The sequence below is a fragment of the Bubalus bubalis genome, chromosome 12 (assembly GCF_019923935.1).
Source record: "Bubalus bubalis isolate 160015118507 breed Murrah chromosome 12, NDDB_SH_1, whole genome shotgun sequence".
In the NCBI taxonomy this organism is placed as follows: Eukaryota; Metazoa; Chordata; class Mammalia; order Artiodactyla; family Bovidae; genus Bubalus; species Bubalus bubalis.
In genome coordinates, this window is record NC_059168.1 from 36,789,165 (window position 1) to 36,812,271 (window position 23,107).

The 23,107-nt window shown below is 44.8% G+C and overlaps 1 protein-coding gene and 1 long non-coding RNA gene across 5 annotated transcripts in view; both read left to right on the top strand.

Annotated features, from left to right (window-relative positions):
• SPTBN1 (spectrin beta, non-erythrocytic 1) overlaps positions 1-23,107 on the top strand; it is a 211,946-nt gene that overhangs the window by 123,193 nt on the left and 65,646 nt on the right. For 3 of the 4 annotated variants that reach the window (XM_025261025.3, XM_045162237.1, XM_006044743.4), the window contains one exon: positions 19,981-20,132. The exons of the other annotated variant lie outside the window; for it this stretch is intronic. In XM_025261025.3, the coding sequence (XP_025116810.2) occupies positions 19,981-20,132 (152 nt within the window). The remainder of the gene's footprint in view (positions 1-19,980; positions 20,133-23,107) is intronic. 4 annotated transcript variants of the gene reach the window in all.
• LOC123328482 lies at positions 1,940-5,228 on the top strand. Its single transcript, XR_006543333.2, has 2 exons — positions 1,940-4,527; positions 4,990-5,228. It is a non-coding gene; the product is annotated as an uncharacterized LOC123328482 (long non-coding RNA).

Below are 23,107 nucleotides of genomic sequence, written 5' to 3' on the forward strand. Positions count from 1 at the left end.
CTGCCTTTTCTAAACTCAGCTTGTGCATCTGGAGGTTCTGGTTCATGTACTTTTGAAGCCTAAACTTGAAGGATTTTGAGCATAATCTTGCTAACATGTGAAATGAGCACAGTTGTACGACAGTCTGAACATTCTTTGGCATTGTCCTTCTTTGGGATTGGAATGAAACTGAGTTTTTCCAGTCCTGTAGCCACTGCTGAGTTTTCTAAATTTGCTGGCATATTGAGTGCAGGACTTTAACAACATCATCTTGTAGGATTTTAAATAGCTTAACTGGAATGCCATCATCTCAACTAGCTTTGTTCCTAGTGATGCTTCCTAAGGCCCACTTGACTTCATACTGTAGGGTATTTGGAGTAACCACACCATCGTGGTTATCCGGGTCATTAAGACCTTTTTTGTACAGTTCTTCTGTGTATACTTGCCACCTCTTCTTAATCTCCTCTGCTTCTATAAGATCCTTGCAGTTTCTGTCCTTTATTGTGCCCATCTTTGCATGAAATTTACCGTTTGTATCTCCCAGTTTTCTTGAAGAGATACCTAGTCTTTCTCATTCTGTTTTTTTCCTCTCTTTCTTTGCATTGTTCATATAAGAAGGCCTTCTTATCTCTCCATGCTATTCTCTGGAACTCTGCATTCAGTTGGGTATATCTTTCCCTTTGTCCCTTGCCTTTTGCCTTCTCTTCTTTCCTCAGCTATTTGTGAAGCCTCCTCAGACAACCACTTTTCCTTCTTGCATTTCATTTTTTATGGCATGGTTTTGATCATTGCCTTCTGCACAGTGTTAATGAACCTCTGACCTTGGTTCTACAGGCACTCTGTCTACCAGATCTAATCCCTTGAATCTATTGGTCATCTCCACTGTATAATCATAAGGGATTTCATTTAGGTCATACCTGAATGGTTTTGTGGTTTTCCCCATTTTCTTCAATTTAAGCCTGAATTTTGCAATAAGGAGCTGATAATCTGAGCCATAGTCAGCCCCAGGTCTTGTTTTTGCTGACTGCTTAGAGCCTCTCCATCTCCGGCTGCAAAATACATAATCAGTCTGATTTTGATATTAACTATCTGGTGATGTCAATGTGTAAAATCATCTCTTGGGTTGTGGAAAAGAGTATTTGTTATGACCAGAGTGTTCTCTTGACAAAAACTCCGTTAACCTTTGCCCTGCTTCATTTTGTATTCCTAGGCCAAACTTGCCTATTATTCTGGGTATCTATTGACTTCCTACTTTTGCATTCCAGTCCCCTATGATGATGAGGGCATCTTTTTGGTGTTAGTTCTAGAAGGTGTTGAGAGTTTTCAAAGAACTGGTGAACTTCAGCTTCTTCAGCATTATGGGTTGGGCGTAATAGACTTGGATTACTGTGATGTTGAATGGTTTGCCTTGGAAACAAACCGAGATCATTCTATCATTTTTGAGATTGTACCCAGGTAGTGCATTTTGGACTCTCTTGTTGACTGCGAGGGCTACTCCATTTCTTCTAAAGGATTCTCGCCCACAGTGGTAGATAATAATGGTCATCTGAATTAAATTTGCCCATTCCTGTCCATTTTAGTTCACTGATTCCGGAGACATTGATGTTCATTCTTAACCATCTCCTGCTTGACCATGTCCAATTTACCTTAATTAATGGACCTAACATTTCAGATTCCTATGCAGTATTGTTCTTTACAGCAAAGGACTTTACTTTCACCACCAGACACATCCACAGCTGAGTGTCATTTCTTCTTTGGCCCAGCCACTACATTCTTTCTGGAGCAATTCGTCTTAGCTCCAGAAAAAATGGAGCTCTTTCCCATTAGCATACTGGACACCTTCCAACTTGGGGGCCCCCTCTTCTGGTGTCATATCTTTTTGCCTTTTCCTACTGTTCGTGGGGTTCTCTAGGCAAGAATACTGAAGTGGTTTGCCATTCCTTCCTCCAGTGGACCACATTTTGTCAGAACTCTCCACTATGACCCGTCCTAGTGGTCATAGGACGGCCCTGCACAGCATGGCTCATAGCTTCATTGAGTTATGCAAGCCCCTTCACCACGACAAGGCTGTGATCCATGAAGGGGAATTTGCTGCTAGTAACTAGTTAGTTCTGAAAGGATTTGGGTTCCTGCTGTGCAGTTTTTAAAATGATGATCCAAGCGCAGGATGGAGAGCAGAAGAGATTGCCTTTGTTATTAAGTGCTGCTTCTTCATAATGAATAGCTTTTTAAATATTCTTAGTTTTGGGGAGGAAGGGATGCTCAGAATTGAGGATTCTCTGTAAGATCTTCAGTGAGACATAAGATGGTGACTGTCCAGCTTCCCCAGGGTGTGGTCACTCTTTGATGTTGACAAAATTTGGTGCTGCTCCTTAGGGAACTATGGCTGGTGCCAAGTTGCCACAGCCTCTGGGCTCCCATAGCCACTCCTCCTCATCTGGTGAACCAGCTCTGGGGAAGCCAGCATTCATGCTTTGGTTTCTTTGCCTTTAAAAAAGAAAAAATAATTTTAATATGCCCTGGGACCACTTTGAGGTTTTCAGGAATTTTCTTGGGGGGATAGCCCCACAGTTTAGGAGAACTGTCCAAGGCCTGGGCTCATAACAGGAATAAAGCCCCTTTTCCCTTGTCATTACTGCTTTCCTCTTCACTGACTAATTAGCCAGCTGCTGCAGGTCTCATTAAACTTCATTAATCCTGAGCATTTGTCTATTGGAACTGCCTCAAGATAAAAAGGGAAAACTCAGCTAAACACTTTTGTTGCTCCTGCTAATTACCCCGAGCTATATATTTTTATTAATTAATTGCTCTACTTACTTTCAAATCTGAATGAAGACCTTTCCCCATGCCAGACATCAGGCGTTTCTCTCTGCCCTGGCTGAGGAGGCACTGCTCTGTGGTTTGGTATGTGGAGTGCCTGTAGTTATCAGGGCCAAAAATAGGATGGCTCTGGAAACCAAGCTAAAAGGAAAACACACCTGGAGTCTGGCTGTGTATAACCTAGGCCTGTTCAAAGCTTTGGGTTGATATTGATGCCTTTAAAAAAAAAAAAAGAACAACAGGTACAATGTTAAATGATCTCATCTCTCTGAAAAAATACATGATGGCAAAACAATCACAAAGCTATTTTCTTGACTCAGTGGTTCCAGAATCTAAAAAAATACTTTAAATGGGGTTTGGGATAGGAGAGAATCATAAGACATTTCTGTGTTGCAGCTAAAGGTGATGGCAGAAAGAAAGGTGTTGATCTTGGGTTTGGATTGGTGGTGACTGAGGGCACGGTGAATTACACCCCTCCCCAGTGGGAGGCAGGGGAGAAGAGCACCTGCCTTGATGTACCTTGAAGAGACCCTGGTGAAAGGGGAAGAACAGCTGAAAACATGGAGGGCTTTCTGATGAGGACCTCTGCCATCATTGAATTATAAGTAAAAGTTTTGGTTTTGGAATTGTCAGGAATTAAGGTGGATGGAACTAAGGGAATTAGTTCTACGTGGTCCCTGTAGGTCGGGAATAAAGTAATTCATCATTGAGACTTGAGCCTAATTTCATAGTAATTGTGCTGGTAAGGTCTTTGCTGATGTACAATTCTGTTTGGAGTAGTGAGGGCTGTGGCACCAGTCCTTGGGTCTGGCTTCTGGAACTGTGCTTGCTTTGTGACTGTGGGCAAGCCACTGAACCTTTCGGAGCCTTATAGTTTACTCTTAGGCAAAATATGTTTGATGATAAGAGTACCTGCTGCACAGTGTGGTTGTGAGAATTAAATAAGTTTGGGTGAAGTGCTCAGAAGGGTGTTGTGTGGCCCTTCTGGTAAGTGCTCCATAAACTCGTAAGTATGGGGGTGGACATGGGAGATTCCCAATTGTTCAGGGTCACGTCCGTGGAACTTCCCACTTGCGTGGCTGGAGTGCTGGTAGATCAACCCCAGCTGGTGGGCTCTGATCCTCCCCTTGCTGCTGATTTGTGATGTCATCTTGAGTCAAATCTCAACTGTGAAGCTTTGACCCCTTGACTCGTGTCTGATCGGTTAATCTCTCTCCCGTGCGTTGCTTGTTCCTCATTGCCGCGCAGTATAATTACCTGTCATTGAGGCTGGTATGTCATTAAACAGTAGACTGCACAATATCTCTCTTTGTTTCCCATTGCTCAGTACAGCAGTTTGCAAATACCTTTTAAAAATAGAATTTGTTTTTCCCATAAATCTGAAGTGGAACTCCGGTAATGGAATGTTTCTGACCAAAGCACAGGTGAGAAAGTGTACTTGGAGCATGCCCTTGGGGATCCTGATTTGAAAACTAGTGTTTCTTCAGTGATTCTCACTAATTTTTGTGTTATAATAATATCCTCAGTTCCCTATTGAAAGGGAGTATTAATATTTGTTTGCCTTATTGTGCTTATAAGTGTTGTATAAGGTTAAATACTGATTGAGTAGTCTCCAGAAGAAAGACATGGAAATTCAGGTTGGTGTTTTATTTATTTAGGAGTGCTCACTGAAGGCAGCATTTCACATTTGACCCTTTGTGGTGCCCAGGGAGAATTTGTTTTTCTCTGGTGAGTGCCCCTTTTTTCCCCCCATACTCATCAATCTCAGACCCACTGGTGAACCTTAGTTCTCTTATCAAATAAAAATGAGTTACATGTTTTTCTCTGCAAATGGAAATGCCCTTGACATATTTAAAAAATGGTATGTGTTCATTAACAACAACAAAAAAACAGTGCAGAAATACAGAAACAGAAATGCCTTCTACATCTGCTGCTCTCTTGGGATAATTAGAGTTAATGGTTTGAAAAGTATCTTCCTATACCTTTTTATATACTTAAACGTAAATAAATAGATACTAATAGGATCATGTAAAATATGTATATGATTCTGTAAGTAACTCTTCATTCATTTCCCTTACTCTATTTTGGCATGTATATAGTATTCTTTTATATGAATGAATCATAGTTTAATCAGTCTATTAATATTTTTAGTTGTTTTTGGTCTTAAGGTGTTTTTTTTTTTTTTTGTAGGGGTAGGGGGCGGTAAGGGCTTCTCCGGTGGTATAGCGGTGAAGAATCTGCCTGCAATTCAGGAGTTCAATCCTTGGATCAAGTTGGGAAGACCCCCTGGACAAGGAAATGGCAACCCATTCCAGAATTCTTGCCTGGAGAACCCCATGGACAGAGGAGCCTGGAGGGCTACAATCCATGGGATCACAAAGAGTCTGACATGATGTAGCAATTAAACAACATGTTGGTTTTGCCCTCCATTTATTACAATTATTTTAAAAAATCTGCAGTTCATATCCTGTACATCTTTATGTACAAGTATTTCTACAAAGTATATAGAGGTGTGATTGGTACATGGAGGAAATGCATTTAAAAAATTTTTATATTGCCCACTTACCCTCCTACCCAGTACATACTTGTATATCCATTTCTCTGTGTCTTTGGACAAGATTTGTTTTTCAAGTTCAAGAAACAGTTTATTTTCACCTTCCTTCACCTAGTCCTGGAAGTGGATTTTCTGCTATCTACCACCCCAACGGAACATCTCTGAGCCTCCAGCCCTTCCCACCCAGTTCCAAGATTATTATCTTTACAGAGTCTGTTGAGGAGAAACAGCCAAGGTCTTTATTAAGCAATAAAATGTCCCAAAGAACAAGTCAGCTATAGCAGTAGAGTTCCCAGGCCACATCTAGGTAACCAGGAGTCAAGCTTCTCCTGTGACAGGCCCATTCCCTTACAGATGGGTAAAACCACAGCAGCCAGGTCAACACACCTGTCATAAGCCCTCAATGTTGTGAAGTGAGAGTTAACATCTTGCTTGTAGTGATGGGAGAGAAAAGGGATGGGTGAGGGCCTGCATGTGGGGTGTGTACTTTGGGACGTTATATAAGTTCTATGGAGGGACTTTCCTAGTAGTCCAGTGGCTAAGACTCTGTGCTCTCAATGCAAAGGGCCTGGGTTTGATCCCTGGCCAGGGAACCAGGATCTCAGTAACTCAGGTCTCACATGCTGTGACTAAGAGTTTGCATGCCACAAATAAAGATCCAGCATGCCCCAATTAAGAACAGGTTTAGTTCAGTTCAGTCTCTCAATCGTGTCTGACTCCTTGTGACCCCATGGACTGCAGCACACCAGATTTCCCTGTCCAACACCAACTCATGGAGCCTACTCAAACTCATGTCCATTGAGTCGGTGATGTCATCCAACCATCTCATCCTCTCTCGTCCCCTTCTCCTTCTGCCTTCAATCTTTCCCAGCATCAGGGTCTTTTCAGATGAGTCAGTTCTTCACATCAGGTGGCCAGAGTATTGGAGTTTCAGCTTCAGCATCAGTTCTTCCAATGAATACTCAGGATTGATCTCCTTTAGGATGGACTGGTTAGATCTCCTTGCAGTCCAAGGGACTCTCAAAAGTCTTCTCCAACACCACAGTTCAAAAGCATCAATTCTTTGGCGCTCAGCTTTCTTTATAGTCCAACTCTCACATCCATACATGATTACTAGAAAGACCATAGCTTTGACTAGATGGAGCTTTGTTGGCAAAGTAATGTCTTTGGTTTTTAATATGCTGTCTAGATTGGTCATAACTTTTTTCCAAGGATAAATAAATATAAATAAAAGATAAATATAAAAAAAAACAGAAAGGTTCTGTGGGAAGACACTTGGATTTAAGTTAAGCAACACTGTGCAACAGATTTAAGTTTCTAAGACAAATAGAACAGTGAAAAAACTAATCTTCCTGTTCACGCCCCCTTTTGTTACTTTTTTCATTTTAAGAAATTAAGGTAAATGACCAGTTGTAAGCTAGGAAGATTCCACCAGATCGCCCCCTTTTTGTTACTTTTTTCATTTTAAGAAATTAAGGTAAATGACCAGTTGTAAGCTAGGAAGATTCCACCAGATCCAGGGCATACCTGGTGCATTGTCTTCTGTAAAACTGTACTTTAAAGTTTTGATGAGAGTTCCCATCAATGAGAAATAGATACTGATTTAAAAAAAAAAAACTAGTTGACTGTCCTGGTCTCCTTTGATTTGAGTGAGGGCCTGTCCAGGGACACCCTCCGCCCAGCTGTTTGACTAGATCATTAGAGGGTTTGACTGTGAGGCCATCTCCTCCTCCAGTTTTTCTGTCCTCCTTTATGAAAGCAAAGTACGGTACACTGTGTACTTATAGAATCTGCCCACCAAAACTGTACTATTTGGCTTTGTAAGAAATCTTGTGTGACCACTTATTCTATGTGTGGGGTTGAGGAAAACCACAGAGGAAGTTAGCAGAATTGTTTAACCTGTGAGTGATAATTTTCTCTTTTTCATTTTGACACCTTAAAAATAACTAAATGGTAGTTGAGCATGGGCATCAGTTATCTAGTGCTATGAATTCTTAAGGAATTGAAAATTGCTGGTAAGCTTTTTAAAATTGAAATGCAGTTGGTGTAAAGTATTACCAGTTTCAGGTGTTCTGTATAATGATTTAATGTTTGCATATATTAGGAAACGATCACCATAGGTAAGAACTCAGGACTTTTAGGTGTTCTTTCCAATGTCTTTATAGCATTTACTCAATAAATCGTTGCTCATTGGTTGCTAGATTGACCCAAGTTGGAAAAAAAAAATGACCGTTGACCTGTATGGCTGAATGTCAGATACTAGAGTGTAGACCATTTTCTGTTCTACGTGGAGTCAATTTCCAGCAAAATAGTTGGCTGAGTTAAATATATAATCGAAGATTGGGTCAGAATTTATCATTTAGTTATTGCTGCTTCGATGAAGAATATACAGTAAGAAGTGAAATTTGGGTTTGATGCATTATGATATCGTGTAGAAAATAGTGCTAAGCTCTAAAATTATTTAGTGCAGTCCAGAGAGGAGCTTATCTTTATAGCATTATGCATTTTGTATTTTCATCTTGGCACAACTGCTAGTTAGAAATCCAAGTGTAGTTTGGACGTCTTTCCCCAAACACACATGAAAGCTTGGGCTTATTTAATTTTGAAGTTTGGCACTGAAGTTGAGACAGCCTTACTTAATTTATTATTCTGCCACTTCAACCCTGATAGTTTCTGCGGTGCATCATGGTTACTGGCAAGAAGGGGTTTAGGTGACTAATTTGTAATGCTCTTCAGGAAAGAAGCCAGTTTTAAAATTGGCCAGTTTTAAAATTTTGTTTCATTTGTTTTTATATATAACTTCTCTTCTCACTAAGTGAAACCTTGTCATTATTATATAGATACAAGTGATAACAGGCATCACTGTGGCTTCTTTGTTTCAAAATGCCAATTCTTTTTAGATTAAATTTACATACATAGCCTTCTTTGGAGGCCTTCCATGATACCTTAGATTTTTGTTACATGGGCGCTTCCATAGTCAATTCATTCAGAGATGATTATTAGTAAACACTATTGTTGTTGTTGTCATTTAGGTGCTAAGTCATGTCCGACTCTTTTGGGACCCCATGGACTGTAGCCCACCAGGCCTCTCTGTCCATGGGATTTCCTAGGCAAGAACACTGGGGTGGGTTGCCGTTTCCTTCTGCAGGGCATCTTCCTAACCCAGGGATTGAACCTGCGTCTCCTGCACTGGCAGGTGGATTCCTTACCAGTGAGCCACCAGGGAAGCCCAGTGAACACTACGTATGCATGCTAAGTCGCTTCAGTTGTGTCCAACTCTTTGCAACCCTGTGGACCGTAGCCGGCCAAGCTCCTCTGTCAGTGGGATTCTCCAGGCAAGAATACTACAGTGGGTTGCCATGCCTTCCCTCTCCCTCCAGGGGATCTTCCCTATCCAGGTGTCAAACCCACGTCTCTTACATCTCCTGCATTGGCAGGCTGGTTCTTTACCATAGCGCGCCACCTGGGTTTTCTTGTTGCCTCTGACAGTAAACGCTATACTATTCGTGAAAAGCAGACAGCTTTAGGGTGACTTTTAGGTCTTTGCTCCTTCATTCTTGTTTGTGTGGTTTAAAACAAGAGTCTTTTGGATCTGAGCTTTCTGTCCTCAGTGAATTACAGTTAATTTGGACGCCCTCACTGTATAGACTAGCATCAGGAACTGGACCAAGAGGCTGGAGTTGGAGCAGTCATCTTGTTGGCAGCATCAGCCTCTCTGAAAACACCAAGTAGTAAGTATCCTTTTGTATCTTGAGTATCTGACAATAATGTGACTCTAGTGTATGAAAGACATTTCAATTTTACTCCCTGCACCATTGACCTGAAGAATTCTGGAAAACTAGAGAAGATAGAAAAGTCATCAAGAGCTAGGGCATGCGCTGTTTGATTTTCAATGTACTGTCCAGAATAGCTCCCTTTTTTGCTCATTACATGAAAAAAGATGCATAGCAAACTCCTCTTACCACACATACCTGAGAGTCCTGTAATACAAACCTCCCTTTAAGCCCTTGAAAATGAATTGCAGGAAAAGCCCTTAACAATGACTTGCAAAATTTTACCTTTACCTGTGAATTTGTGTGCCATATAGTAGTCTGGTTTAGAATATATTATTCACTGTTTCTTTAGTTGTTGCTTAGAAAAAGTAATACCACACACACACCGTCATATTGCAATTAAATTACCTTCATAAAGTCTTTAGTGTACCTATTATGTTTGCCCCTTAGAAAATTCTCTCCTAGTTAGTCTGTATTAATGTGAGCATTCTGCATAAAAGTTTATTAAGGATGTACTGCCTTTTTAGATCCAAACCTGTTCCATCTTTTGAGTATATTACAAGTTACCCTCAGTTCACCTTGACCTAATATTTTGTAATCTCCCAGGAAGGACTGGGGAGGAGAGGTGATGGTGAATAAAATGTCCTTCAGAGTAAGAATCGAGAGCCTGAGGGGGGTGTGTGTGTGTGTGTGCACGTGTGCAGGGGGCGGGGGGTGGGGGGCATGGAATCTTGGCCCAGCCTCCTGGCCCTTCCTCATCCTTTGAACAGGAAGTGAAGGTGTGGTCTTGAGTTCCAGCGTGTGGTGCTCACCATGCCTTGTCTCTCCTGACAGCCGGGGTAGCGCTGTTAATCCTGTTGTGTGGTGGTAACCAGATAAATACTCCTCAGCTGAGAGGGTCCCCCCACCTCCTCACCCCGCCCCTACCTGACCTGATGTGTGGGCAGAGTCCTAGTAAAATAACTTAAAAAAGAAAGGGCATGTGGCCATAGCACATCAGCCTAGCTGCATGTCCTTGAAAACAGAAGCTAGCAAATGGGATGTGAGACCAAGGATATTCTAAAAGATGTTTTAAACCTGGACTCGGCAGACCTTTTCTGTGGAGGTCAAATAGAAACTATGATAGGCTTTGCCGCCATGCAGGGTCTCTATCTTGTCTCCTCATCCTCCTTCAGTGACCCTTCCCAACCCTCAAAAGAATGAAAAAGCCCTCTAGCTCCCAGGCTGTACAGAAACAGACTCTAAGGCCAGAGTTTGCTAATGCCTGTTTTAAATTTTGGTCATGAAGAAACTGAGCCGAGATGGATGGCTGAGGTTTTTGTGTTGTTTGGGGTGATAACGTGTTTTCCGCAAGCGCAGTAGGAGGGGATGTGAGTGGGAGCTTCGGGATTCCTTTAGGCTCTGATCCTGGTGTGCCTTTGCTAGCCAGATGCCCTCAGCAGAATCCCCAGAACCTTTCTGGGCCTTGTCTAGTCAGAACTGGCAGCTTATAATAAACAAGGTACTGTTGCAGCATCCAGCAGTGCATAGGAGCGGAGGAGGACTCACTCCATCCCTCACCCTCTTGATTTCGCTGGCTGCAGTTTCAGGCTGGTCCCTGCTGGCCTGACGCACAGAGATGGAGAGTAGCAGAGCCAGTGGGATGGATTTCTGTCTGTGAAGGTGTTTTGAAGCATGCCACAAATTTCTAGGCAGGTTGAGCAGATGATTTCAGAATATTCCCTCCTGAGGTTGAGTCTCTGTGTTTCAAGGCACTCCCTCGTCCCTTCTGGTTTGGTGGTGTTCACCCTGGTTCTCATCTCAGGGGAGTCAGTGCTACTGTTCACTTGTTCAGGGCAAGTGCTACTGCCTTGGTTTCAGAGTTGGCCCCTACCGTCACCTCTGGCTCCTCCACAGCCTTGGTGTCAGTGTTTGTGACTTTAAGGGGCTCACCTTGAGGTGATAAAATGGCAGGGCGGGAGCCCTGGAACATGGCCTGCTTTCTCAGTTCATCACTGCAGCCTCCTCCAGAGCTTCCCCCTGTGTGCCTTGGTTTCCACCCTGGCAGAGCCGGGCTGTGCTGCTCACAAGAAAGACCCTCAGGAAGCTGCAAGCCCTGCCCCCTGACATAAACTGTAGGCGCTGGGTTACGGGGAGTTCACGGTTGTTTTATAGTCTGCACATCAGAGTGTTAAGTGTTAGCAGAGAATTTCATATTTACTACACATGCATTTAGAACAGATGTTTACATGTGTTTTGTCCGTGAAGCTGGTTAAACTGTTGGGAAAGTATTTTAACTCAAGTTCTATTTATATACAAATCAGCAAACATAAATTAAAGGCCCCCAGACTAATCCGTCACAGGGCCTTCAGTCAAAAGATTAGTTTCCTTCCTTTTGCTGCCTCAAGATAACAGTTTGATTCTCTATTATCAATTCAGCCAGTTGCCTGTTTCCGGTTTCCTGCTCTGTGTATTTTGCATGTCACTCTTGGGAAATGATTTATTTATTTTTTCAAGCCAAGGCACATATGGGGCCTCCACCCTACTGTATTCTTTTGTTTTGAGTTAGAATTCTTTAAAAAGAAAAGAAAAAAAAAAAACAAAACTCAAGAATTGGGCTTTAATGGATAAGTTGTTAAAATTAGTATAAATTAAGTCTTGTGACTTTTGGCTTGTTTGGGTCATGTTGAAATAGTGTTATAATTATACCCTTCTGTGTTTTTGTAGCGTCACTCTTATTGTATGGGCATGTGGTGGCAATTGTCCCCAAACAAAGCAGAAACAAAATTCTGTGAAACTACTTTTTAGATTAGCTTTTGGACCCCTTCTTATCTGAAAGACAGTATCACAAAGTTGCATTTTTATCATTTATCAGACCCCAAAGAACAGTTGCAGTTCAGTTTTCTTCATGAACAGTTGGAACCAGCCGTGGAAGCCACAAGACGTAACTTGAGAGCTTATTTGTTGGGCACTGGATGTTCAGCAAATGTTTATTGTGCATCCTCCACCCACCAGTCTCCAAGCGCATGCTAAGGCTCTAAGCGGATATGGAGTTGGGTCCTTGGCCTGGATGCAGTTACAGACAGACAAGGAGATAGGACACAGGGTACATAATAAACAGAGGAGAGAGACAGAGACTTCATCCCATAAAGTACATTCCTCTTAGAAGAACTAATCTTGGCTTGGGTCTTAAAAGAAGTACTTTCCAGGTTAGAATGGTGTAAGCAAAGGTGGAGGAAAGGAATGTGCAAAGTGAGTGTTGAGAACATGATGAGTAAGGATCTTTTGGGTTGGATTTGAGCAGGGAGATGGGTGAGTATTGGGAAGGATCCCAGAGAAAGCAGGTGTACTGCCAGAGGCTGCTTAGGACCCTTGAATGCCAGGCTTAGGTTGGACTGTCTTGTAGATGGCTGGGGGACACTGAAGGTGCTGGTGCAGTGGTGCCTTTGAAACACCACTGTTTGGAGGAGACAATTCTGGCACTGATGTTTAAGAAGGGTAAGGATAGGAAAAGCACGAGGCAAGGGATTTCAGTAACTGTTGGATGATGGGGCCTGAACCCATCCTAACTGTAGTGGGTTTTACCTTCCAAACACCCAAAAAATAAATTGCTGAGGTCATCCTCATGGCAGCTGTACTGCTTTGTAATATTTTTTGTTATTTTTTAACTTTCCATGTAGTTTCCCCAGCTAGGCTTTCAGTTCATCAAGGGGAAGTCTTGCGTAGAGAGTTCTGCATGAAGTATGCACTTTGTAAATACTGGAGTTTATTAATACTCTCCACTTCAGATGAGTCTTTACTCAGCTTGCTCTACAGTATTGTTGATTTAAGTAGCTACCTGTGGGATGTATTCATGGAATGATTGTCTTGTCTCCTTTTGATTTCTGCTTCCATTCTGTACCTCATTTCCTTCTCTGAACCCAAGTCTATACCTAACTTGACTGTGTGTTTATATAGAGAAAAATTACATGGTTGCCAACTCTTATTTAAGATAGGTGACTATCTTAGCACACCTGAGGAAGATCCTGATAGAAAACACTGGGTTACACCAACAGGTTCTGACTGTTTGAAAAATAGAAGAAAGATTTTCCTTCTTTCAGTCAGGTATAAATTCAGTCATTGAGAGAATAATAAATGGAGGCATTTGTCAGTCCTTGTTTCTGTGTTTCCCTTATTTTTCCATCCAGAGATGGTTTCATGCCTCCAGGCCTTTCTTCATCCCTGGCTGCCATCCGTCCCATTCCATAGCTAGAGCTGAAGCATATGGTGAATATGGTTATGTTTAGCTTTCTGTACAGAGGGTGTTGTGGAAAGATACTGTACAATCATTTCCATAACACAATGCCCTTCTGTTCGTCAAAGCTATTTCTATAACCTGTAGCTTAACTCATGCTAACACACTGTTCATTTTTCCAGTTAGAGTCAGTTCTCTAGAGTAAGTTAGTTTTAAAAAGTGTTCCAGCTTTCCAATACTGATCATAGTTATTCCCTAAAAAGAAAGTCAGTTATGTGCTTCCAGAAGGCGATGATGAAGAGGATATTCGCAGCCCTTTGGTTGAAATTAAGCAGGTATGTTTCTCTGTTCTACATATCTCATCCTATTTCTATGAGACGTCTTCTGAAAATTTCAGATTAGGCTATAGTCCATGGGGTCACAAAGAGTTGGACATGACTGAGCAGCTAAGCACGTACACACACACACACACACACACACACACACACACACCCCCCAAAAACAAAAGACAGTGAATCTAGATAGCAGAGGAAAAGATCCTAATCCTTCTTAACCTAAACAGTGGAAGAGATAGAGTGACACCTAAGGACACCCAGTACAGTCAGTGTCGCTGGTGGCTGATGACGCTGAACAGCCCACCACCCCCCAAGCCTCGGGCTTTGCTGGAGAGCACACTGGTGTCCCACGTCCCTGACCACGTTAGTCTTCTGAGTTAGTGAGCTTTGAGAAAGTGTAAATTATTGTTCAGAGGCATGATAGTGTCATCTTGTAAAATTCTATTTTCAGGAAAGAGCACCATGCTAGAAAGTCACATGTAAATCACCCCTTCCAATCAGAGGCCAATGCAAATGTTGCTACTCACTCAAGGTTGGGTTTCTTATTTGCTTCCCAGTGGTCCTCACTGACCTGGTGGTTGGCTAGTTCCTGTCTGAGCCTGTGGAGCTAAGAAGACTTAGCTGGTTGGATCTTCATGTTGGGAACTGCTTTTCAGTTCTAGGTTCTCAGGGTTCCACAGTAGAATTTGTGGTCCTGGCAAACTTATTTTTGAGAGCAGCCTTACAAGTCCTTTCTGACTGCCAACCCCTGCACCTACACACTGACTGCCTCACCAGACTCTCTCCCTCCGAGGGCTAGGGCTTCATTTTGCCCTTTCCTCATGTGGTTCCCCACTTTTCTTGTATCTGAGGGTTGCACCTCTGATATGTTTGTTGTTTAGTCACTCTTTTGTGACCCCGTGGACTGTAGCCTGCTAGACTCCTGTCCATGGGATTCTCCAGGCAAGAATACTGGAGTGGGTTGTCGTGCCGTCCTCCAGGGGATCTTCCCGACCCGGGGATTAAAGATCCCCACTTAATGCTTCTGGACTGCTGTTGCTGTGGCTGCTTCAAGTCCGAACTTGTATTGGTAGGTGTGCGGTGATATTTAGGTCTCCAAGAGGTGGTCAGGTCTTCAGGTACCATCTTGGATTTCAATCTGTGCACCACATTGTGACTGTCATGCAAAAAGGGATCAGTGAGGCGTGTTCAGACCTGAAGGCTTTTACGTGAAGGAGTGAGGAGATCTATTTTCCATAGCATCAGAGGTGGAGCAGGCTTCCTCGGCAGGCCACGGAGCCATCTAGTCTTGATGGAGACAGCACCCCAACAGTTGGAGCTGCTCAGTGATGGAGTGGACCCTTTAACAAAGTATAAACTTGGATTACGATGGTGAGATGAGGGTGATTCATAGTATTATCATTGAAACGTGTTTTTTTTGAATGTTGTGGTAGAGGCATCATTGAGTAGTGATTGAGAACTGGGCTCTGGAGCCAGCCTGCCTTGGAGAGTTAATAGGTCCCACGCCATGGAATAGTTAGGGGAATAAAGCACACAGATCGGTACCAGGGATACAGTAAGTATGTGGTGAATGGTATTGTTATTTTAAAGAGAAAGAACAAGTTGTTTTCTTTCTGTACAACTATTAGCCTCCTGCTCTACTGTATACACCGGAGAAGGCACTGGCGACCCACTCCAGTCCTCTTGCCTGGAAACTCCCATGGACGGAGGAGCCTGGTGGGCTGCAGTCCATGGGGTCGCTAAGAGTCGGACACGACTGAGCGACTTCACTTTGAGTTTTCACTTTCATGCATTGGAGAAGGAAATGGCAACCCACTCCAGTGTTCTTGCCTGGAGAATCCCAGGGACGGGGGAGCCTGGTGGGCTGCCGTCTGTGGGGTCGCACAGAGTCGAACACGGCTGATGTGACTTAGCAGCTACTGTGTATACACAGTTCCCCCTTTTTTAAAAAAAAAATTAAATAGCTGGTTCAGGTGCAGTAGAAGGGAGTTTTTGCTTTTGAAAACAAGTTGACTCAGGGACTGCCCCGATGGTCCAGTGATTTAGACTTTGCCTTCCAATGCAGGGGGTGTGGGTTTGATCCCTGGCCAATAAAAAAATAAAACAGAAGCAATACTGTAACAAATTCAGTAAAGACTTAAAGAAAGAAAAGAAAGTTGACTCAGATGACTTGCGAGGCCTTGTTCTACCCTGAGATATGATTCCATGATCCTTGGTAAGTTACTTGAATGGTTGGGGTTGTTGAACAGGCTACTTTGCTGGGAAAGGGAGAGGGTGAGAGAAAAGTGTGAGAGTTAGAACGTGCCAGGCACTTTGATGTCCTCTCATTGAATGCCAGAACCACCTTTAGGTGAGTCCCTCTGCGTAAGCGTAAGGCTGGAGGTGAAGGGCAAGCGTGGCTGAAATACATTCACAGGGAGCAGCTATGGGGTACCTATTCCTTTCAGACACCACTGCTGAGTTTGGGGCAGAGATGGATGGGAATTTGCCACAATGTCAGGCTCCTCAGGGTGAATTCTTAGGCGGAGATACAGGCGTGATTTGGATTGATTAACAGCAGTATGTGGCCCTGAAAGGGCAAAGAAGGGTGCAGATGGCATGGGGGACAGAAATGCCCATGTCACACTGACCACCACTAAGCCCACTGCCTGTCCTACCCTGCCAGAAAGTGGCAGCTCTTTGTGGAATTGAATGAGCCTGAGGGCAGGGAGTTTCTTTTGCCATCAGCCAACAAGCACACCATCCAGGTCAAAAAGCCTTTGACCTGGGCAAAGGGAATAAATGAATAGTACCCCAGCTGGGGTGTCCTAGTGTCAGCTTCAGTTGGTGTAAGCCCAGAGGTCTAAACCAGGATTTCTCCTGGTTAGTTCCTTGTTGCAGGGTCTGCCCTGTGCCCTGGAGGATGTTTAACAGCATCTCTTTACTTCCACCCACTCGATTCCCAACATCACCTTATGTGCTCTCAGGAGCAGAGTGGCCCCCAGTTGAGAACCACTGGCCTAAATAAGCAGATCAAGTGGAGCTTATAAGGGCTCCCTTTTCCAGAGCTGCTCCTATTTGTAGAACTAGAAGTAGGCACTCTTTTTCTCTGGTGCTCTGGCTGCCTCCTTACTTAGCTCAGGCCCAGCAAAAGCAGTTTGAAGTGGGGAACATACCTCTGAACTGTCTTCCATTGTCTGCCTCTAGGGCTCCCAGCTCCTCCTTGGGCAGGAGTCTGGCCAGATCTGCCCCGGCCTTGCTGGATTGGGAGTACAGGGGTGATGTCATTTCCCCTTCCCGGGAAGGACAGAACAAAGGATGGAGTCCCCAAAGACAGGAGGCCTCATCCTCAGCTGGCCTGCTGGGGAGATTTTTTTCCCCCTCCCTTCCCCTCCTTCCGGCTTCAGAAATGTTTGTTGTTCACCAATTACTCCATTGTAAGAGGACATGCTAAGCCGGCCCGGCTCTGTGTCTCTCGGCTGAGCCCATTTCCTGCCCCTCATGTGTCGTAGGGCATTGGTTCTGGACCAGTCCCTGGATGGAATCTTCCATGCCTTTTCCAGTGAGTGGTGCAACCCTGAGGAACTTGAACCCTCTAGTTTTTCTAGCATGCTCACGCCACGCAGAGCTTGCTCTTGAGGCTGGAGGCAGAGGAGAGAGCGAGATGTGGGAGAGGGGGCTGGAGAGCAAGTTCTCCTTCTTTCTGTTTAGATTTGGTCTTGAACTTCTCTTTCTCCTCTTCCTTCCCCACTTCTTCCTGGAGGTCCCGGGGACCTGAGCCGCCCTGGAGAGCCTCCCCCTCACAGAGCCTCAGCCTTGTCTCTTTCCGCTCAGCTCCCTCTGTTCCATCCCCCTGTGGCCTCATTGTTTGCATCTTCTCAAGAACGAGGGTTGGGGTTGGGCTCTGACTCCTCGGGACAGGGTGCTGTAGGGGTGGCTGACTGTCTCCGGAAGGAGATCCTCAGAGTCTCCTAGTAAAGGAACCTCTTCGTTCAGAACCTGAAAGCAGCCGGAGGTGTTTCTATAAGGTGAGATTCACCCGAAGGAGTGACAGTTGCCTGGGGGCACATGTGGTACTTGTTGATTTAGGAATAACTTTATTCAAGCAGGTTTTCATTTCCATCTTGTTCCCATGAGAGGCTGGGTGTGGTAGTGACATGGAGCCCCAGACCCTTTAATTACAGCCTATACAGCCTAGGATACCATCAAGAGCTTTATTAAAGACATTTCCAACCATGTAGCACATAAAAGATATATAATTTAGAAAGAAATTAGCTGACCCTGAACACCTCTGAGCCACAAGTCACTCTCCATCTGTGGCATGCCCCGAGGGGAAGCCTCATGTGTCTGTGTGCTCTGCTCTGGACCTGCTCTTTCAGAACAGCCAACCTAAGGCCAAAAAATGCAGCTCCCCTGTCCCTGTTGTAAAGATACCAGCCATCAGGATGATTATGTGATTAATAATGCATGGGGTCTTTTCTCTGCCACCGATCATGATGTTATTGGCGCAGCTCCTTTTTCAGTCTCCAGTCTGGCCCTCACTGCCTTTTTCCTTGTTCCGTCAGTCCTGCCCTCTTTGATCTTTTGTCTGTTTTCAGTAGGCCTTTGTTGTGGGGGAAGGCCCTCTTTTCCTCTGGTGGGCTGTTCTCTCTGGAGGTTGAGGCTAGGCAAGCTGTTGGCTGTGCAGGTGGGCAGCTATCTTGGAAGGTGCCCCGGTGGCCTCACCTGCCTGGTTGGCAGCAGTAAAGGCTCGTCTCTTGTCTCTGTCTCAGATGGTAAAGAATCGGCCTGCAGTGCAAAAGACTCGGGCTTAATCCCTGGGTCAGGAAGATCCCCTGGAGAAGGAAATGGCAACCCACTCCAGTATTCTTGCCTGGAGAATCCCGTGGACAGAGGAGCCTGGTGGGCTACAGTCCATGGGGTCGCAAAGAGTCAGACACGACTGAGTGATTCACACAGACTTGTCTCTGTCTAGCTTCCTCCCTGTGGTGGGTGGAGGCCTTAGCAGAACCTTCCAGGCAGATATTCCCAGGGCCCCCTGGCCATCCTAGGAACCCAGAACACCCAGGCCACCAAGTACACACCCCATCAGCAAGGCTGCTTTTTACTTGTCACTCGGTGGTGCAGAAATACATAAAACGCTGTTGGAGTCTCCTCCCTTTCTTGTAGTTTATTCTTGGTGGGCTTGGGCCTCACACAGGAAAGAGGAAGTCTTGGGTCCTTTCAGGACAAATTCATGCTGTTGGCGTGGGGTGAGTATGTGATTAAAGGATAGCTTGGTAGAGGACAGTTGGAGTTTGAGTTGGTGGGCCCGGGCACACTCTGTGGCTCTCTGCTGAGCTTTGTAGAGAACAGTCAAGGAGTTTGAATCAGTGGCCTGGGCACACTCCATGGCTCTCCATTGAGGATCTGCAATGGCCTGCATTTAAAACACTCTGCAGAGCAAGGAGATGGGAAGCCTGTTTGTATGGGGTGCGAAGGGCCTGTTCTAGGCAGTTGGGTCTAGAGTTTCTGGCTTTGGCTTGGACAGACTGATTACTGAGGCTTGGAAAGCTTAATCCTGTTTCCTTGATGATTTAGATGTACAACCGCCCCACTTTAGACCGTAAACCAGCAGTGGCCTTTTCCACGAACGCTTTTTCCACAAGCTTCCATGAAAGCTTGGAAATGATGGTCGTCCACTCTATGGAAGGGGACACTGAGCCCAGGGTCTCAGAACATATTTGACAAAGTCTCCTCAGGCCCATGCCCTGCTCTCCCAGGGCTTGGCCAGCGCTCCTTGTACTCTGCCACACTGCCCACCATCTTCTCTGTTGTTCACTGAACATCCAGCTAAGCAGGCGAAAGGGTCATAGCAGATCAAGGTCACGGGTGAGTTTGTCCTGTCGGGTGATGCCTGACCCTTTGTACATGAAGAAGCAGTTGCTGGCCATCTGCTGAGCTTTTCTGCCCCATGTCCTTCTGCACAGTGTGCTTCTCCTGCACTTGCCTTTGGAGGAGTGACCGCTGTGACGCACACATTAGAAACTTCACCAGCCAAGTATATACTACCAGGCGGGACTGCCCACTGTGGCCTTCCATATCCTGCTGCCTCCTCGGCAGAGGTGGAGAAAATGAAGTGAGTGCAAGCAAAGGATGCTCTGCCGGTGGTTATGCTTAGGGGCTCAGACAGTCAAGGGTTGTCCAGTTCTTCTGTTCCCGAGTTGTTGACTTTGAGGTTCATTACAGTTGAGCTTTGCTCTTCTTCCTTTGGCTGGCATCTCATGCCCCTCACCTACCACCCCCAGGCTGTGACTGGTGGTAAAGCAAGTTCTCCTCTGCTTACAGATGAACGTGAAGCTGTGCAAAAGAAGACCTTCACCAAGTGGGTCAACTCCCACCTTGCCCGGGTGTCCTGCCGGATCACAGATCTGTACACTGACCTTCGGGATGGACGGATGCTCATCAAGCTACTGGAGGTCCTCTCTGGAGAGAGACTGGTAAGGGGGGTGGTGGGTGGTGGCTGTGAAGTTATCTTGTACCATAGGTGGGGAAATGTTTTTGAAAAATCAAGTCTGGGCTTGTCTCGTGCAGATTTATGTGGTTAATGACTGATACTTGTGAGGCGCAGAGGCTTGATGAGTGTGATGAGCATGGTGGGGAAAGCTCCAGGGTAGTGTTTTGAATCTGGATGATTTTCTTGAACTGTAATGAAGTGGCCTTGTTCTGGTTATTGGCAAAGTTACTGTCTTTGGTCAGAAAGATCCTGGCTGGTGTCCCCTGTTAAACAGCATGATGCCGGAAATTTAAGGACCAGTCTTGGGCGCTGGCCTCCAGGATGAATCTGTATCCCTTGAGATCATGGAATAATTCTAAACTTATGTCTTAGTGATTCTTTGGAAAATCTGAGGTGCCATTTTAAGGTAGCAGGAACTGAGTTCAGTAGTCTCTGGCGTTTTTTTTTGTTTCTTCCACGCACACTTTTTATTCTGGGCTGGAGGGAGAGGCTGGTGTTTTGTCTCCTTGGAAACATGGAGCTTCTGATGAACACACCCAGCTTTTTTGGGCAGAGGAGTTGTCAGCCTATTGTGAAAATGTTCTCCCCATTCTGTTTCCCCAGAGCTAGCACCACTGTCTCTGATGTGACTTTTGTTTGTGAACCTTAGACCCAAAAATCTTAATGCAGTCACTGTAACTGGCCCAACAGGTTTTGTCTGGCCTTGGTGTAGAGATGGATACCATCTTCTACCAGAGCATAGACAGTTCCATAGGTGGCGGTGGGGCCAAGCCAAAGGCTGACGCCCAGGGATCGAGCCCACATCTGCAGTGACATCACCAGGAAAATATGATGCTGGTGGTTGGCAGGGCTGCCAGAAAGCCTTATTTTTAACTTGATCTCCACCCTGCAACTTGACAGCCACAGTGGGTCTGTATGCAGACCAACCCACACACCTCTAACCATAGGCAGAGGTTGTCCCCTGTCCTAACGTTATCCCACAGACAGAACTGCCTCTTTGAGCCTGGGTAGTAATAGTCAGGTTTCTGTCTCCCGAGCCCTCCGTTCAGGAACAGGGTCCCCAAAAGAGAGCGAAGCACTGTCTCTTTTTCAGCACCTCTGGTCCATGTTCTTTGTTCCTGAGCATGCATGTCTTGCTGCCTCATTTTCTTTGAGGTTATGAGTCAAACTGGACAAAACAAACAGACAAAGGAGTCTCCTGCCTCCATGGCCATGATGCCTCCTTGAAGGCAGTCTGCGAGGTGGGAGTGGGGGCAGTGGGTTCACACGGGGAGGGCTGGTCATTTAGTGCATTTTGGTTTGTTTTTTGACAGTCTAGACGAGAAATATTGTGATACGCACCTTTAAATATAATTTTTGTAACCAGAGTTTCTCACCAGCACCACCCCCTTTTCGCTCTTAAATGTTCAACTGAGTGTAATTGTCTGTTGATTTGGGGTAGGGGTAATGATGTTTTAAAAGTAGCTAAAAAAATCATTAAAGGTTATGTGAAAATTAGTTTAAACATTTATTTTTGTCCCAGTATGGTCTCATGGGGAGCAAATGGTTCACCCTGGAAGACCTGTAGTTCTTTTATACCAAGAAGATTGTTGTCTGTGATAATGTCCACATAATAAATGGGGTCAAGCCCATTGCCCTTCATTCTGAACAGGGCAACAAAAATATGAGAAGAAGAAAACAGCCAACAAAGCATAATTCTTGGTTGTTTGTAGAAACCTCCCACTCCTGTCTTTATTTGCTGCCAGCAGGATATATATTTCCTTTTTTTTTTTTTTGCAGTGTCCTAGAGGCCTGGGAGAGCAGGGGTGGAGGAACACGAGGGGGCTGCTGTCTGCGTCCTCTCAGGCAGTCACGGGCAGAGATTGTCTTTAGCAGTGCCCTGCCATTTCATAAAACCCCGAGTGCCTTGGCTTCTTTACTATCCATTCCTCTCAGCCAATTCTGACTGTTGGTTGGGGAGTCTGATCAGTCTTCTTATTCCAAAAGTGAGGATACCATGGGGAATTCCCTGGTGGTCCAGGTGGCAGGACTCTGAGCTCTCACTAATAAGAGCGCTGGTTCCATCCCTGGTCAGGGAGCTGAGATCCTACAGACTGTACCACAGGGCAAAAAAAAAAAAAAAAAAAAGAATGTTAAAAAAAACAAAAGTAAGGATACTATAGATAGGCTTCCCTAGTGGCTCAGATGATTTAGAATGTGCTAGCATGCAGGAGACCCAGGTTTGATCCCTTGGTTGCGAAGATCCTCTGGAGAAGGGCATGGCAACCCTCTCCAGTTTTCTTGCCAAGAGAATTCCATGGATAGAGGATCCTGGTGGGCTACAGTCCATGGGATCAGGAAAGAGTCAGACATGACTGAGTGACTAACACCATAGAAAGAGCGAGCTACAGCTCTTATTCATTTGTACTGGAGATTTTTGGCTCTTTTGGCCCTGTGGCTTATCTGGAGTCTTCTGGAAAAGACACAGAGCACACTCTGCTGTTGGACACAGATGCTGCCAGGGACTTACATTAGAGATGCTCCCCAAGGAAGAGAAGATTCATCTGTGAGGGGTTGCCCCAAATAATTCTTGAATCTTCAGATTCCAGAATGAGCGCTATTGCTAGAACTTCCAGGCCTAGGTAAATTAATGTCCACAGATAAATGTGTCTCATCAGATAACATTCAGTCAGCTCTGGGCTTTCTGCACCAGTGATCCGAATCCCTGGGCTACACAAACATTTGCACTCCATCTGCAGCTGTATCTCCGGCGGCATTTCAGCACAAGCACGCACCACCAACTTGGCAGTGTGTAGGAGATAGATGTTTGAGGGACTGGAGTATCTAAATTTATTTTATTAGCAGATTCTTGGAGCCAGCTCATCCTTCTTCACAGAGGAGGAAGTTTTTCTTGATTTTTACTGTACAAAGTTCAAAAAAACAGATTCGCTTAATGATCCACATCATTTCACCCTAACC